Below are 16,716 nucleotides of genomic sequence, written 5' to 3' on the forward strand. Positions count from 1 at the left end.
TTTCTTAAGAAAAGAAAAACCTTGTTTCATATTGTAGTAATAACAATTATGCTTACACATTAAAGACTATAAACCTAATGCCATTTGATTGTTTTTTAATGACTCTTGAATTATTAATATTTTAATTTTTTTATATAATCAAATTGCTGTGGATTTTCAGTAAATGTAATAAATCATATTTGGCTGATGGTAAGTAGAAAAAGAGGTCTTAATAGTGGAAAAGACAGGAAAAGAAATGGGGTCCTTTTGTTCTAGAGTTACAAGTTAAGTCCTTTCATCCATATGTGTATTAATAGATGAAAAAGTATGAAAATATTTTAAGGACATTTTTTCCCTTTTTTTCTTTTTTTTTTTTTTTTTTATTGGAGTTCAATTTGCCAACATAGCATAACACCCAGTGCTCATCCCACCAAGTGCCCCCCCCCTCAGTGCCCATCACCCAGTCATTTACCTTGCTTTCTTAATGTCATTTGTTAAAGCCAGGTGGCCTTTCTTAGCTGTTCCTATTGATTCTTTAGGAAATCTGTTATGAGTTTTATAAAAAGCTTGTTTTTCTCCTAAATGTTTTTTGGTTTACATTCATACTCATTTATTCATCTATTCTTGTGTTAGCAGCTGGTATCCAGATATGAATAGATAGAACAAATACTCTTTGTATGAATATCCCAACCCAGATCTTTATTATATCTTTTTGTAGGTTACTTTAGTATTCCTTACATGTCATTTCACCTAAATCTTGCCTTTATTCAGTCTATCCTGCTTGCTCTGCATGGAATCATTTCTTTTAAATAGAGCCTTTAATTCTTGATGGGATAAGCACTTGGTGTTATGTTGGCAAATTGAATTTAAATAAAATATTTTTAAAAAATAGAGCCCTTAATAAGTGACTAAGAATCTGTATTTGCCAAAACAATGGTTACTCAAGACAAAAATCTTGTCATACCCCCCAAAATTTTGCCATACCCCCCAAGAATCCAGTAATCTTAGCCAAAGCCACTAGATTCCCAGAGGAGAGAACTTGTCCAGGTAGTTAAAATATGTTAGCATACCTGACATGGAATCATATTTAACATGATGCTGAGGTCTACTTTGTGTTGGATTTTAGGTAAAATAATAAAGAGGAGCAAAGGGCATTTTGGCACATCTCCCTCCCTTTTTAAAAGATTTTATTTTTTAAGTAATCATCACACCCAACAGGGGCTCCAAATTACAACCCAGAGATCAAGAGTCATATGCTGTACTGACTGAGCCAGCCAGGAGCCCTCGTATATCCTTTTTAAAGTTATCCTTTTTTTTTTTTTTCTTTTCAAGATTTTACTTATTTATTTGAGAGGGAGAAAGAGAGAGAGCACAAGCAAGGAGAAGGAGAAACAGACTTCCCACTGATAAAGGAGGCCAGTGCAGGGCTTGATCTCAGGACCCTGGGATCATGACCTGAGGCAAAGGCAGAAGCTTAAGGGACTGAGCTACCTAGGCACCCCAGGGCTTTGTCCTTGATAAATAAAGGAGGCAGAGATAAGTCTCAAAGACTGGAAAATTCCTTGCTTATACAGTCCTAGGAGCACCAACATCTTTTATTATTCACTGACCATTTTAAGAGACTGTGTAACAAAAAATGATAGGAAGGCTGGTAACGTGTCCTCTGGTAATTTTGCAATCTAAATTGCTGTCCACATGCCCATGTTAAGTATTTAATTATGTATCTATAGGAATTAGTGAAGATTTAAACAGCGTTGAAACTACATAAAATTGCTAGTTTCATACTTGCTTCAAAACTGTATTGGATTGGGGGCTATTTTGTATTTTTAAAAGTTGATTAGCCATAGGGGTGCATTTGTAGAGCATGCGACTCTTGATCTTAGAGTTGAGTTTGAGCTCCACATTGGGTTTATGTAAAGCTTACCTTAAAAAAAAGTTTATCAGCCATAGATGTTTTAATATATTCTATCTTTATTGGAATAAATTAGCTAAATAATTTGCTACTTTTCATAACTTTACCTGGAAAATTGCAACTTTTAAGCAATGCAATACTTCCGTTAGTGTTTTATGATTTCTTTAAACCATGTATATTTGAAGTTGTTTATAGAAATTCTAAGTATGTTGTTAGCACTGTTTCTTTCTTGAAAACCAGTATCACTTGTTCAGTGGTCCTTTTTTAAAAAAAATTAATAGACATTGATCCTTCTGTGGTTATACTTATAATTCTCAATTACTATTGAGAACACTTCTCAGTTTAACAATTCTAAGAGAAAAACCAAGGTGCTTTCTGAAGCAGTTTTATCATTTTTGCTCAGATACTCACTAGAAGATTAAGATTTCGGTTGGAACGTGCACCTGGTGAAACTGCATTGATAGACAGGACTGGCAGGATGTTGAAGATGGAACCCTTAGCTACAGTTGAATCTCTGGAACAATATCTCTTAAAAATGGTGAGTTTCTGGCAAGGCCAGGGTGAAATAGGCATTCTGTGCAATGGTTTAATCCATTAGAAAGGTACTTGAGAAAAAATAAAAGTACTTGCAGAAATATGTACAGAGAGTTATAGTAATACCCCCTTTGACCATGTAATTCCTTTTTTTGGACTCTAAATCTTTATATATTATAAATGGTTTCTTCATAAACATTTATTAGTCATTTGTAATACTAAAATAGTGAACAAAATCCTAATGACAGTCAATAAAGGAATATCAAGCTAATACTTATGTCCATTAATTTGAATATTATATAGCTATTAAAGTGTATAATAAAAAAAAATAATAAAGTGTATAATGACTGGTAAGGGGAAAAATTTAGGTATGATATGATCAAATGTTGTTTCAGCCTGTCTGTTGAAATTATGGAGTAAAGAAATACTTTATGATACTAGTAGTGGGGTTTTTTGGTTGTAGAAATTTGTGTTTTTCTGTTTTTTCCCCAAATATTTTTTTTTTTTAAGATTTATCTATTTATTTGTTTGAGAGAGAGCACATATAAGGTGGGAGGGAGGGTCAAAGGGGGAGGGAGAGAGATAATCTCAAGCAGACTCCTCACTGAACATGGAAACCACCATGAGATTTTTCCCCAAATATTCTCTAATGAGTTTTTATTGTGACAAAATAAGTCACATTGGGGCACCTGGGTGGCTCAATTGGCCTCTGCCTTCAGCTCAGGTCTTGATGTCAAGGTCCCAGGATTGAGCCCCGAATTAGGCTCCCACTCAGTGGGGAGCCTGTTTCTTCCTCTCCCTTTCTCCCTCCACCCTCATGTACTCTTTCTTTCTCTTGTAAGTAAATCAACTCTTAAAATAAGTCACATTAAAGGGATAGGAAAAAGTGGGCAGTGCGTTTGAAAATAGCATTATTAAGGTGTCTTCTGTATTTTCTTTGGTGTAGGTAGCAAAGCAGTGGTATGATTTTGACCGATCTTCATTTGTTTTTGTTCGAAAATTAAGAGAAGGCCAAAATTTTATATTTCGACACCAGCATGATTTTGATGAAAATGGAATCATTTACTGGATTGGGACGAATGCCAAGTAAGTCATGCTGTTTAATGTAGAGTGAAAACATTCATCTGGAAAAAAGAATTTCAGGTAGTTAAGAATAAAATTATTAACCACTCTGAGTATCTTACAGTGTAAGGAATTTTGTCTTACAGTTTGAAAATAAGACTGAGATACTTTTTATGAAGAAAAGAATATCTAAATTGTCAATTTTAGGATTTAAAAAATTAATACAGTTTTATATGGAAAAGAGCTACTATAAATAAATACAGTTATTTTAATAGTGTGAACTGCTGATTTTTTTTCTTTTATTTAGGACTGCATATGAATGGGTAAATCCAGCTGCTTATGGACTTGTAGTAGTTACATCTTCAGAAGGAAGAAATCTGCCTTATGGCCGTTTAGAAGACATACTAAGTCGTGATAATTCAGCTTTAAATTGTCATAGCAATGATGATAAGAATGCTTGGTTTGCCATAGATCTGGGTCTCTGGGTGATACCGTCAGCATATACACTTCGTCATGCTCGTGGTTATGGAAGGTCTGCACTGAGAAATTGGGTTTTCCAGGTATCCAAAGATGGACAGAACTGGACTTCTTTGTATACGCATGTTGATGACTGCAGTCTCAATGAACCAGGGTTAGTTGAGGAGTCTTTGCAAATTGAAAAACTCAGTAAAGGCTTGTTTATTTTTATAACTGTATGCCCTTAGAGCTCTCTCTCTCTCTCTTTTTTTTTTTTTTTTGTGAAATATTGAAGCAAGATTTTCTTTTTAAAAATGTCACTTGATACTATGAGTATTAAAACTTTGAAATAATTTTATCAAAACTTTTAACAGCTTTAGATATAACAGTAGAACACTGAGCCTGTTTAAAAAGAAATTAATATATAGTTATATGTATCTATAGGATGCTAATAAAAACACAGAAAATGGGATTAGTTTTTTCTAAACTCTATATTTGCATAAGATATATGTGTATATTCTACGAATTAGTGGTAGCTATTGCTGGTTATAGAATTTTGGTTAAACTTCCAATTTTTATTTTAATATGTCTCTTTTTCTAAATTTTATATATTGACCATATTTTTTTAAAAAAACAAAGTGTTATATTCCTTTTTAAAATTTTTATTTATTTACCTGAGAGAGGGAGAGCATGCATGCAGGAGGTGCAAGGGGGGTGGGACAGGGAGTAGTCAGTACTTCATGTAGAGCTCAACGCTGCTGATCCCAGGCCCCAAGATAACTGAAACCAAGAGTCTGATGCTCAACCAACTGAGCCACCCAGGTGCCCCGAGAGAATTATATTTATAAAAATGTTAGTTCTACTGAGTTTTTTTTTTATTAAGATTTTTATTTATTTATTCATGAGAGAGACAGACAGAGAGGCAGAGACACAGACAGAGGGAGAAGCAGGCTCCATGCAGGAAGCCTGATGTGGGACTTGATCCTGGGACCCCAGGATCACACCCTGAGCCAACGATAGGCACTCAGCTGCTAAGCCACCCAGGCATCTCTAATTAATCTCATTATTATTTTTTTATTTTATTTTTTTAGCCTCATAATTGATACTTATTTTAATAAAGTGGTGTCTGCCAGGCTTCTCCACTATAAAGTTATTTCTTTCCTGTTTGTAATTAATAAGCATTTTGGTGGGGGGAGACTCTTTGAAATTACATAAATATTTCCTCAGCAAAATTTCAATTTATTTATATCAGTATAAGATCAGAGTTTCCTATTAAATGGGTTATAATCTGTTTTTATCATTATTTTAATGTTCAAGTTGTCCTGAGTTTTAATTGAACAGTGGTACATTTTGAGGGGAATATGGGGCATGGAGTTAAATTACTTTCTGCATTTGACAGAGTATGGAAGGAGCTCCTTAACCTTAGAATTAGTAAATAATATTTTCAGGCTTTAAATTTAATATTTTAATATATCATTTTAAGCTTTGCAAGAATTTTGAAATACCTTGTTCATCTTAAGAACATACTTGTTCTTGGGCAGCCCCGGTGGCGCAACGGTTTAGCGCCGCCTGCAGCCCAGGGCATGATCCTGGGGACCTGGGATCGAGTCCTACGTCAGGCTCCCTGCGTGGTGCCTGCTTCTCCCTCTGCCTGTGTCTCTGCCTCTCTCTCTAGCTGTGTCTCTATGAATAAATAAATAAAATCTTTAAAAAAAAGAAAACTTGTTCTTAAAATTTCTTGTTTTATTTCTTTGGATTTTATCAATCATAAATCATTTAAAGTTATGAGTCATTAGTTGTGTACATTTAACCATTTCATTTTTAACTTATTTTCTTGGTGGCTGATTTTGTCCTTTGATATCTTGATTCTTATGTAACACTGGAATTCAGTAACAGACTGAATGTGGAAGTCGATTTATTTTTTTCTGTTGGTCTCTATTATGTAAAAAATCTTCGCCAGCTTAAACATCTTTTTCATCTGTTTTAAAACATTATGTCCTTTTTTCCCTAACACATTCACAGATCAACAGCCACCTGGCCTCTTGAACCACCGAAGGATGAGAAACAAGGGTGGCGACATGTGAGAATTAAACAGATGGGAAAGAATGCTAGTGGGCAAACCCATTACCTGTCACTATCTGGATTCGAACTTTATGGCACTGTAAATGGAGTATGTGAAGACCAGCTAGGTAAAGAGATGATAGGGTTTTAACTTAAAAACAAATCTATTTATAAAATGTGACTTGTTTATATTTCTCTAATTTCTACTTTATAGGAAAAGCAGCTAAGGAAGCAGAAGCTAATCTTAGAAGACAAAGACGTCTAGTACGCTCCCAAGTTCTGAAATACATGGTTCCAGGGGCTCGTGTGATCAGAGGCCTTGATTGGAAGTGGCGAGATCAGGATGGCAGCCCACAGGGAGAAGGTACCGTCACAGGGGAACTGCATAATGGTGAGTAGGTACTTAGCATTTGTAGTGTAGAAATGGAGTATTTAAATAACAAAGTATTTTTCTTTTGTTATTTTGGGATAGTTTACAAATTGTAAAAATGTCCCAGCACTGTGTAGAAGAACTGTATTGATTTTATGTTAAAAATGGAAAAATCAAAAAAAAAAAAAAAATGGAAAAATCATTTACTTAGAATTAAGGGAAATTTTTAATTTCTGTTTTGATTTAGAACTTATTGCTAATACTTTGAAGTGATTAATAAGTTAGTATAAGTTGAATACTCTAAAGACATTTTCCACTGCTTTTTTTTGGTCTATTCCTAAGTTTTCAGTGGTCCTTAATTTTTTACGCTTTTCTTGTTGGCATGATAGGAATCAGGAAGTTACTTTTTATTCTCTTGTAAGTCATGTAGAAGAAGAAGCATTAACATTTTTAATAAGTATTCTTTTAATGAAGTGTAGAACAAGAATTGTAGCCTCTTCGTCTATTAATAGTGTATAAAACAATGTTCATAATTTCTCAGTCTACTAGCTTTTCTTTGGATTTTAAACTTCGATATTTTATAAGATAAGGGTTGTTGTTTAAGTCAAATTTACTTTAAACCTTTGATACTGTAGGTTTTAGAGAAGTTCATTCCCACTTAATAAATTGCTCTTCGATTCTTAGAAGCAACTTAAAATGTCTATTTTTTTCTTATAAATACTTAAAAGGTTGATTTATTAGTGGATAATTTGCCTAGCCAGTAGTGTGTTCCTACGAATTTTGGTTGGCATTAAAAACAAAAAGGAGTAAAATGTTCATATTCTTATACCAAATATCTGAAGAGCTATAATAACAGTGACCGTGCATAGAGGAACGACTAATACTTAGTATCTTAATATAATCATGTTCTATGTGTTACAGGCATTTATTTATCTGATAAATTCTTGATTTTCTTGTTTTTAAGATTCTATTCCTTATATTACCTTACTACCGTAAGGCACTTCTGTATAGTTATACCCTAATTGCAAATCATCATTACTGCAGGTTTACGGTGAATGAGCATATATGTAATTACCAATATTAATAAAAACCAATAATAGTTGAGATGACAGTAATACCATTCAACCCAGAGATTTTATTTTTTATTATTTATTTATTCATTTTTTAAAAGCTTTTCTATATTTATTCATGAGAGACAGAGAGAGAGAGAGAGAGAGAGAGAGAGAAAGAGGCAGAGACACACAGGCAGAGGGAGAAGCCGGCTCCATGCAGGGAGTCTGATGTGGGACTCGATCCTGGGACTCCAGGATCATACCCTGGGCCAAAGGCAGATGCTCAACCGCTGAGCCACCCAGGCGCCCAACCCAGAGGTTTTATTTTATTTTATATTATTTTATTTTTTAAAAGATTGTATTTATCTATTCATGACAGACAGAGAGAGAGAGACAGGCAGAGACACAGGCAGAAGGAGAAGCAGGCTCCTTGCAAAGAGCCTGATGCGGGACTTGATCCTGGGACTCCAGGATCACACCCTTAGCTGCAGATGCTCAACAGCTGAGGCACCCAGGAGTCCCAACCCAGAGATTTTTAAATGTTCTTAAGGCATCTTCTTACTTAGTTAATATTGTTTCCCCTAAATTGTTTGTTTTGGCTTTTACATGTATGGGCTAGTTAAGGATATATGAATGCAGTTTATTTTTCTCAAGCTGGAGTCAGCTGAAGCAATTGCCTAAGCAAATGGGCATCTCAAGCTTATTTTTCTTGATCTGACTAATGGAGAGGTTCAGAGTTTCGGCTGACCAAGGTGGCCATTCTTATTAAAACCTTCATGTTAGAGGAAATGCTTAGCTTTCAAATAGTTAAACCAACCATTTATTTTCCTTCCTTCCTTCCTTTTTATTTTTCTGAAGATTTTACTTTCAAGTTCTCTCTATACTTAGTGTGGCGCTTGAACTCACAACCTCAAGATCAAGTTCTCTCTATACCTAATGTAGGGCTTGAACTCAACCTCAAGATCACATACTCCACTGACTGCTGAGCCATCCAGGCAGGCACCCCTGAACCACCCATTTCTTTTTGTGGAGAGAGGGGCAAAGAGAGAGGGAGAGAATATTGGGCAGGCTCCACATTCAGTATGGAGCCCGATGTGAGGCACGATCTTACAACCCTGAGATCATGACCTGAGATGAAATCAGGAGTCATATGCTTAACTGACTGAGCCACCAGGTGCCCCAAATACCTTTCCTTTTTAAAGAATCTGTGTTACTGGGAATACCCTTTGTTTTTTTTGTTTTTGTTTTTTAATGTATTCCACAAATACGAGTGCCTGCTATGTGAAGGGTACTTTGTTTAACTTCAGATAAACAATGGTCACCAAAAAAGCATGTTGTTATCTTGTCTTCTGAGTGAAACAGAAAAACAGTTAACAGATCTTGATGATTGCTATGAAAAAATAAATAAATTACCAGTGTATTTTGGAGCTGACTAATGCAAGATAAATGTTATTTTTATTTGGAATTGGTGTATTTTTGAACCTTCTCCTTTATTCACACTATTCCATGTTGTAGAAGAGATAGTTAAATGTTGGTTCTTCACAAATTATTTCAGCATATGGAATAAATGGGGGCGGTTGACATTTCATTAAAACCAGATCATGTAATTTTGAGGCTATTAGTTTTCCTCCCATAGAACTTCTATGCAGATAATCCATACAGGTAATTCAGTATTACTTACACCCCTCTGAGCCTCATCATTAATATATATGAACTTGTTATATGTGTGTGTGCACCTGTGCGCATGCATGGTAGTACCTGTGTGTATGGGTGAAGTACTTTCAAACTTTGTAAGGCTTGTTATATTTTTAAAACTACATATATTTTTATGTGTTGTGTTTTTCCCTGAAGTAGTTAGCTTATAACACTAAACAAAAATTGTAAAATTTTTATTATTTTCTGTTTTAATAGTCCATTTGTTTTACTGCTTTTGGAAGGTAATTATTGTTTTTTAAAAAGAACAAGCATTGTTTTACAAGTACAAGTAAATATACATTGAATATCATGTTCATTAGTTCTTTGCACATTATTAGCTTTAGCTTATAGGTTCTAATAAAAGAGCTTAGCAGTATTTTAAAATTTTTGTTGTTAGAATTTTCTGTGCTTATTCAAATATAGTAAATCATAAGAAAACCAAGTAACCACTGAACTTTGAGAACACAACCGAAATGCTAACTTAGTGTTATTTGAGCTGGTGACCTAAAATTTGTACAGTGATACATGAATATTTTGTCAATTATTAGAATTTAGCCCAAACTTAAAAATTAATGATAAATCAGAACTTTTTTCTAAAAAGAGCATTTGACCCCACAATCATATTTAGCAATTATAAAAAAACCTTTTATTTAGATTTCATCGATAAATTGAAGTAGTATTCCACCATTTGTATCAGTCTTTTTATAGTTTTTCCCCTCAAAAGATACCCCGATAGACGTAAACATGACCGACCCTTACATTGTTTTCAAATATCAGCAGAGCAAGCAGTTCAGAAATAAGAGAAATAAAAGGAAGAATTTAATTTTAGTTGGCAGACCTTTAATGACTATAGAAATTCAGAGAAGTACAGCACTGATGAAAAGCTGATCCCATATTGTGGAGCTACTGTCTGACACGCTCCTATCTGCTTTCTGCCGGGTCTCACAAACTCCTGTCCCTTTCCAGGCTGGATTGATGTCACCTGGGATGCTGGTGGCTCAAACTCTTACCGTATGGGCGCAGAAGGAAAATTTGACCTCAAGCTTGCACCAGGGTACGACCCTGATACAGTGGCATCACCCAAACCTGTTTCATCCACTGTTTCAGGCACAACGCAATCATGGAGCAGCTTGGTGAAAAACAACTGTCCCGACAAGACATCTGCTGCTGCAGGCTCCTCAAGTAGAAAAGGAAGCAGCAGTTCTGTGTGTAGCGTGGCCAGTAGCAGCGACATCAGCTTGGGTTCGACCAAAACGGAACGGAGATCAGAAATTGTAATGGAACACAGTATAGTTTCAGGAGCTGATGTCCATGAACCAATTGTTGTTCTTTCATCTGCTGAAAACGTCCCTCAAACAGAAGTAGGGTCATCTTCCAGTGCAAGCACCAGCACCTTAACAGCGGAAACGGGAAGTGAAAATGCTGAAAGAAAGTTAGGCCCCGATAGTTCTGTTCGCACTCCTGGGGAGTCTAGTGCAATATCCATGGGAATTGTTAGTGTTAGTTCTCCTGATGTTAGTTCAGTGTCTGAGTTAACTAATAAAGAAGCAGCTTCACAACGGCCCCTTAGCTCTTCAGCAAGTAACAGACTGTCAGTGAGTTCTTTGCTGGCTGCTGGGGCCCCTATGAGCTCTAGTGCAAGTGTACCTAATCTGTCCTCAAGAGAAACATCTAGCTTGGAGAGTTTTGTAAGGAGAGTGGCAAACATAGCACGGACTAATGCCACGAACAACATGAATCTAAGCCGAAGCAGCAGTGATAACAACACTAATACTTTGGGGAGGAATGTGATGAGCACAGCAAGTAAGTGAGCTTTTCCTTATGGAACCCAATCGTTTTTCCACTCGGAGGGATGCAAAGTAGGGTTTCTTGTTCAGTGGGTTCTGGCTGCAGTCTTTAACTAGATCATTAACCATGTTACATACAACTACATCAGATTTAGCACTTCAGGAATATGAAATTAAGTTCTATAGAATCATGATCTCTTAAGAATTCAAATCAGGTATGATAAAGAACCTCTTAATTGGAAAGGATAAAACAGTAACACACTTCTATTTTCCACTCTTCTATGATAAATTGTTAAGTTCAGCTGCATGAGGAAATAGATAACTATTAAATATTGTCATAGTCAACTGAAATCAGAGCATCACACTGGTTTAACTTTTCCTTAGGTCCTAAATTGATATTAGCTTCTGGAAGGTATTTAATTCTCACTTAAGCTAATGGGTAATTCCTTTGGAAAATATCATTGGGAATTAGTTCATTGCCTGTTTCACTTTTTAAAAAAGCAGGGCTTAATTTTTTGAAAAAATAATAGTGCTATAAAAACAAGGATTCTTAGTTGGATTTCAGTTGGGTTCCCAAAGTTGTTGCTTTTTAGCCATTTAATAATTAGTGTTTGATGATCTCATTCTTTTACTCTAAATACAAAACCTAGTTTTTCTTAGGTTTATATGATCCCACCACCAGTCATCCTGATTTGCTTCATTTTTATCTTTAGCTTCTCCTCTTATGGGTGCTCAGAGTTTCCCCAATCTGACTACACCTGGTACTACATCAACAGTGACAATGTCAACATCCAGTGTGACTAGCAGCAGCAATGTGGCCACAGCAACAACAGTCCTATCAGTTGGTCAGTCCTTAAGTAATACTTTAACTACTAGCCTCACATCCACCTCCAGTGAGAGTGACACAGGTCAGGAAGCTGAATATTCCTTGTATGGTAAGTGATAGTTTAAAATATTTAGGTATTTGTAAAGTGATGCTTTATCATGTTTTCCTGCTGTGTGGTTTTTAACTGTCAATTAGAAAATAATTATCATCTCCTATTAAAGATACGTCATCTTCATATAAGAAGAAAAAGCTCAGCGTGTGGGGGACTATTAAATTATCTGATCATAAGCAGACATGTAGGAACTTTTGTGTCTTCCTTTTCTACCCTGTGCACACTAATGACATTTTATTGGAAGAATCCTAATAACAAAGATATTTGACACTTTTATCAGAGAAGAATAGAAGTGTAAGTAAGAGATTAATAAGCTTTGTAAAGTTATATTCTTTGTATACTATAACGTAAGAGGAAAAACACTCCCCACGTGTGTCCTCTATATTCTCAACACTATTCACAGAATGCTTCACTGCTGGCACCACTGACTGGCAAATATTTGTGAATTTTTCCCACACCAAGCAGTTTTCAGACACCAGGTGGGTGTCATACAGTTTAACTTAGTTACTCAATTATGGCACTATTACTACCTGGAGATAAAGTCACATCCCATAAATAAAGGCCTCAGTTCTATGATACTATCTCCCCACCCCTTCAGATGCTAATTGAAAGTCATCTGTGTTACAGACGGGCTATAAATTGGTGGCTTCCATGACCCTTTCTTCTTGTTCAATTAATTTGCTAGAATTGCTCACAGGACTCAGGAAAACATTTTATTTACTAGATTTTAGTTAGCCTTTACTTAGAAAAAGGATATAACTTGGAAACAGCCAAATGGAAGAGATGTATAGGGTGAGGTCTGGAAGGACCCAAGCACAGGAGTTTGTCCTTTTGGAGTTTGGGGACCCTACCAGGCTGGAAGCCCTACAGGCTTCATGACTTAAGCACAGTTGATTAAATTATTGGCCGTTGGTGATTAAAGAGGGGCCATTGTGTGGCCCCTCTTCTTTCCCCAAAAAGGAGTTATCTTTCCAGATAGCTCCTTTCTCTTTTCTTTTCTTTTTCCTTTTCTTTTCTTTTCTTTTCTTTTCTTTTCTTTCTTTCCTTTCCTTTCCTTTCCTTTCCTTTCCTTTCCTTTCCTTTTCTTTGTTTTCTTTTTTTTCTTTTCGTCTTTTCTATTTATTTTATTTTATTTTATTTTATTTTATTATTTTATTTTTTTATGATAGTCACAGAGAGAGAGAGAGAGAGAGAGAGAGAGAGAGAGAGGCAGAGACATAGGCAGAGGGAGAAGCAGGCTCCATGCACCAGGAGCCCGACGTGGGATTTGATCCCGGGTCTCCAGGATTGCACCCTGGGCCAAAGGCAGGTGCCAAACCGCTGCGCCACCCAGGGATCCCTTTATTTTATTTATTTATTCATTCATTCATTCATTCATTCATTCATTTATTCATTCATTCATGGGAGACACAGAGAGAGGCAGAGAGAGACACATGCAGAGGAGAAGCAGGTTCCAGGCAGGAAGCCTGATGTGGGACTCAATCCCGGGACTCCCAAGCTCATGCCCTGGGCCAAGGCAGACACTCAACCACTGAGCCACCCAGGCGTCCCCAGATAGCTCCTTTCACTCAGTACATTGTGAAATTATCTTCACATTGTTTGATGGATTTCTACGGTGCTTGACTATGTGATCATTATTTAATAAATTCTCCATTTTGGACATTTAAGTTATACCTTTTCATTACCACAAACATTGTTATGAATTATATTTTTGTATATTTCCTTAAGGTACATTTTTTAAAAGAAGTAATTGCTGAATTGCCTTTCAAAAACGTTGTGCTTCCATCATTATTATAGAATATCCTTAACTATGCATACATACATACATACATACATACATCCTTGATGCCACTGCCTGTTCTTTTTAAAAATTGAATTTGTTAATTTCAAATACAAGAACATTTATATGAAGATATATGTATGTACATATATATACATATCTATATGTTTTTAAAGGTTTTATTTATTTGAGAGAGAGAGAGAGTGTGAGCTGGGGGAATGGCAGAGGGATAGGGAGAGGCAGACTCCCTGCTGAGCAGGGAGCCTGATTGCGAGGTTTAGTCCCAGGGTCCTGGGATCATGACCTGAACTGAAGGCAGACGCTTAACCAACTGAATCACCCAGGTGCTTCTGAAGATGTATTTTAAGTACTATTTTATGTAAATCCTAACTTTACTGTATTTTCTTTTTTTTTCTCTCTAAAGTGTCCTTTCCTATTCCAAGCCAAAAATTGGATCTGGCGTTCTGTGGTTTTAGGAGAATGATTATATTTCTCTGTGTCTACCTCGTCTGTTAAATATGTGTGTAGCAAGATGATGATGATGACAAAATAATCTAAATTCATTGAATAAGCTGTATTCTACTCTGGTTTTTCTCATGGAGCCCCTCTGCCCCTCCCTACTGATTTGTTACGTGTTAATTTCCAGCTTTATTGATCATGTGATAGTTAAAAAGGTTGTGGGTATGTTAGTGGGAAAGAATATTAAGGAGTTAGGGCTACCAGTTGCCTTTTAAAAACTATTGTTAGATTATTGCAATTTCCTTTTTTACATTTCTAAAACTGGAGGATTCTTTAAGGGTGCTGCTGTGAAGGATCAGAGTAACATCTGTCTTATAAAATAATTTCTCGATATGTGGACTTTCACTATGTTAGGTTTTGAGGGATGTGATTCTGTGATATGGTCAAATCTATGAAATAAGGAGCTATTTAAATGTTCTTACACTCAATAAAGAGAAGATGATAAGTAAAAAAAAAAAGCCTTTGACTTCAGTGAATTACAACATATGAGAGATGAAATTTCATTATCTAAAGTCAAAATTAAAAAAAAAAGTCAAAATTTCCTTTGAAAGTAAGCCAAAAGCAGAATTGATTGTGTGTGTGTGTGTGTGTGTGTGTGTGTGTGTGTGTACACTACCACATCATGTTCTTGAGCTACCACTCCTAAATTGCAGGATGGCATCTTGCATGTGTTAGAGATAACATATTTTATCAAATTAAAGATATCATTACTTATAATTATTTTATGTCACTAAGGAAAAAATGTTGCCAGTTTAGCCATGGCTTGCCATTGCGTATAAGACACACTCTGATTCCAGAATATTAAAGTCTTAAAAAAAAAATACATACCTTAGAAACTAATTGAATATAGTATCAGGCCTCTTTGTTCTACTAGTTGTCCATAAAAGGTATTGAATTTTAGTCCTGTGTAATTATTACTGTATTTGGTTCAGAGATTTGCAGATAAAAGATTCTACCAAGTAATTATAAATTGTCTTCTGAATGTTCTTTTGGAATATAGAGTATGTATGTCTTTTTATCCACAGAAGGTTTTTTTCTTTCCTATCCAGTAAAACCTTCTCCTGTTTTAGTCCCATTATTACTTTTCGTTTTCTGTTCTTGTGCAGAATAGCTTGTCAGCATCTTCATTATGTGGGATTGTGTTTATCTGACATACATTTCTTTGGGGAAAGAGGGAATATGGATAATATGACAGATGGTACATACATTACTCCATAGTAAACAGGCAGTGTCCTTAAGTAGTTGTTACCATTAACCTGCCAGGTCACATAGCTAAACCTAGTCTCTCTGATTGACTTTATTCTTTCTCTTTTCCCTTATGAGATCTTTTATAGTTTATATATTCTTTTGTTGTTTTTGGTTTTGCTTTTGGTGGGGGGGCAGAGGGAAAGAGTGAGAAAGAATCTTCATGCCCCACATGGAGCCCAACATGGGACCTACTGAAATCATGACCTGAGCCAAAATTAAGAGTCTGATGCTTAATTGAGCCACCCAGGCACCCCTTTTTTGTTTACTTTTTAAATGCCTCTCTCCCCTGTAAGCTCCATGGGGGCTCAGACCATGACTGTTTTGTTTACGACTATATATACCTGGTGCCTAACACAGTTCTTGGCACATAGGCACTCAGTAGATATTTGCTGACAAAATGAATGACTCCTAAGTGTTCTTTTCACACCATGTTATGCTTCCTATGGTTTATGCATACAGTGATGATAGGATTGTTATTTTTATACCTAGCCCTTATTGTTGATGGTTTATATTATGATTTTGTAGACTTGGATTTAGTTTATGGTCATCCTTTATCTTGTGTTGTTTTCTACAATGCTTGTGACCAACGTTACTCATTTTGTGTTTGTGGTGGAAGAAGGGTGGCATCACTCTGTGTAGTCTTGAATTTTACCTTTGTTTTGTACAAGCAGTATGTGGTTACCTTGTAATGCTTTATTGTGTTGAGAGTAAGATTGTTGGTTTTATTTTCTAGATTTCCTGGATAGCTGCCGTGCCAGTACTCTATTAGCTGAGCTAGATGATGATGAAGACTTGCCTGAGCCAGATGAGGAAGATGATGAGAATGAAGATGACAATCAAGAAGACCAAGAATACGAGGAGGTTATGGTAGAGAGAGTGTCTCCCATTCTCTTAACTAACATAAGATGTTAAAAATTGAAATGAAGAGAGGAAAAGCAAAGTCCTGGTTAAACTTTGAAATGGGGAAATACAGCACAGTTAGGAAAACGTGGTCAATTAAGAAAAGTATTTTTAATCTGAACATTTGTGATTCTCCTTTAAGAGAAAATAAATTAAAGAAAAAGAAATTGGTTCTATTTGGAAAATACTAAAATATCACATGCTGATGTATTGAGAGGTTTAAAAGTGTAAAGAACTCACTGATCCTAAAGAATATAATTTCATGGTTCTTACACAATAATTAAACTGTTTTTGTACATGCTGTTATGCGGGCAGTATCTCTATATTATTTCATCTGTCTTTATAGCTATGAGGTAGAGGCATAGAAAAAATAATGTGTCCAAATTAATCAATCGATTAAGTACAAAAGTGGGTACCCAAGCT

General features: G+C 35.7%; 1 protein-coding gene across 5 annotated transcripts in view; it reads left to right on the top strand.

Moving 5' to 3' along the window:
- HECTD1 (HECT domain E3 ubiquitin protein ligase 1) overlaps positions 1-16,716 on the top strand; it is a 94,442-nt gene that overhangs the window by 57,543 nt on the left and 20,183 nt on the right. For 2 of the 5 annotated variants that reach the window (XM_041758272.1, XM_041758275.1), the window contains exons 20-27: positions 2,295-2,429; positions 3,372-3,511; positions 3,795-4,118; positions 5,966-6,132; positions 6,219-6,395; positions 10,088-10,924; positions 11,622-11,843; positions 16,127-16,260. In XM_041758272.1, coding sequence (XP_041614206.1) covers positions 2,295-2,429; positions 3,372-3,511; positions 3,795-4,118; positions 5,966-6,132; positions 6,219-6,395; positions 10,088-10,924; positions 11,622-11,843; positions 16,127-16,260 — 2,136 coding nt within the window. The remainder of the gene's footprint in view (positions 1-2,294; positions 2,430-3,371; positions 3,512-3,794; positions 4,119-5,965; positions 6,133-6,218; positions 6,396-10,087; positions 10,925-11,621; positions 11,844-16,126; positions 16,261-16,716) is intronic. The other 3 variants (XM_041758273.1, XM_041758274.1, XM_041758276.1) reach the window with 3 other exon arrangements.

The sequence above is a fragment of the Vulpes lagopus genome, chromosome 6 (genome assembly GCF_018345385.1).
Source record: "Vulpes lagopus strain Blue_001 chromosome 6, ASM1834538v1, whole genome shotgun sequence".
NCBI classification, from domain to species: Eukaryota; Metazoa; Chordata; class Mammalia; order Carnivora; family Canidae; genus Vulpes; species Vulpes lagopus.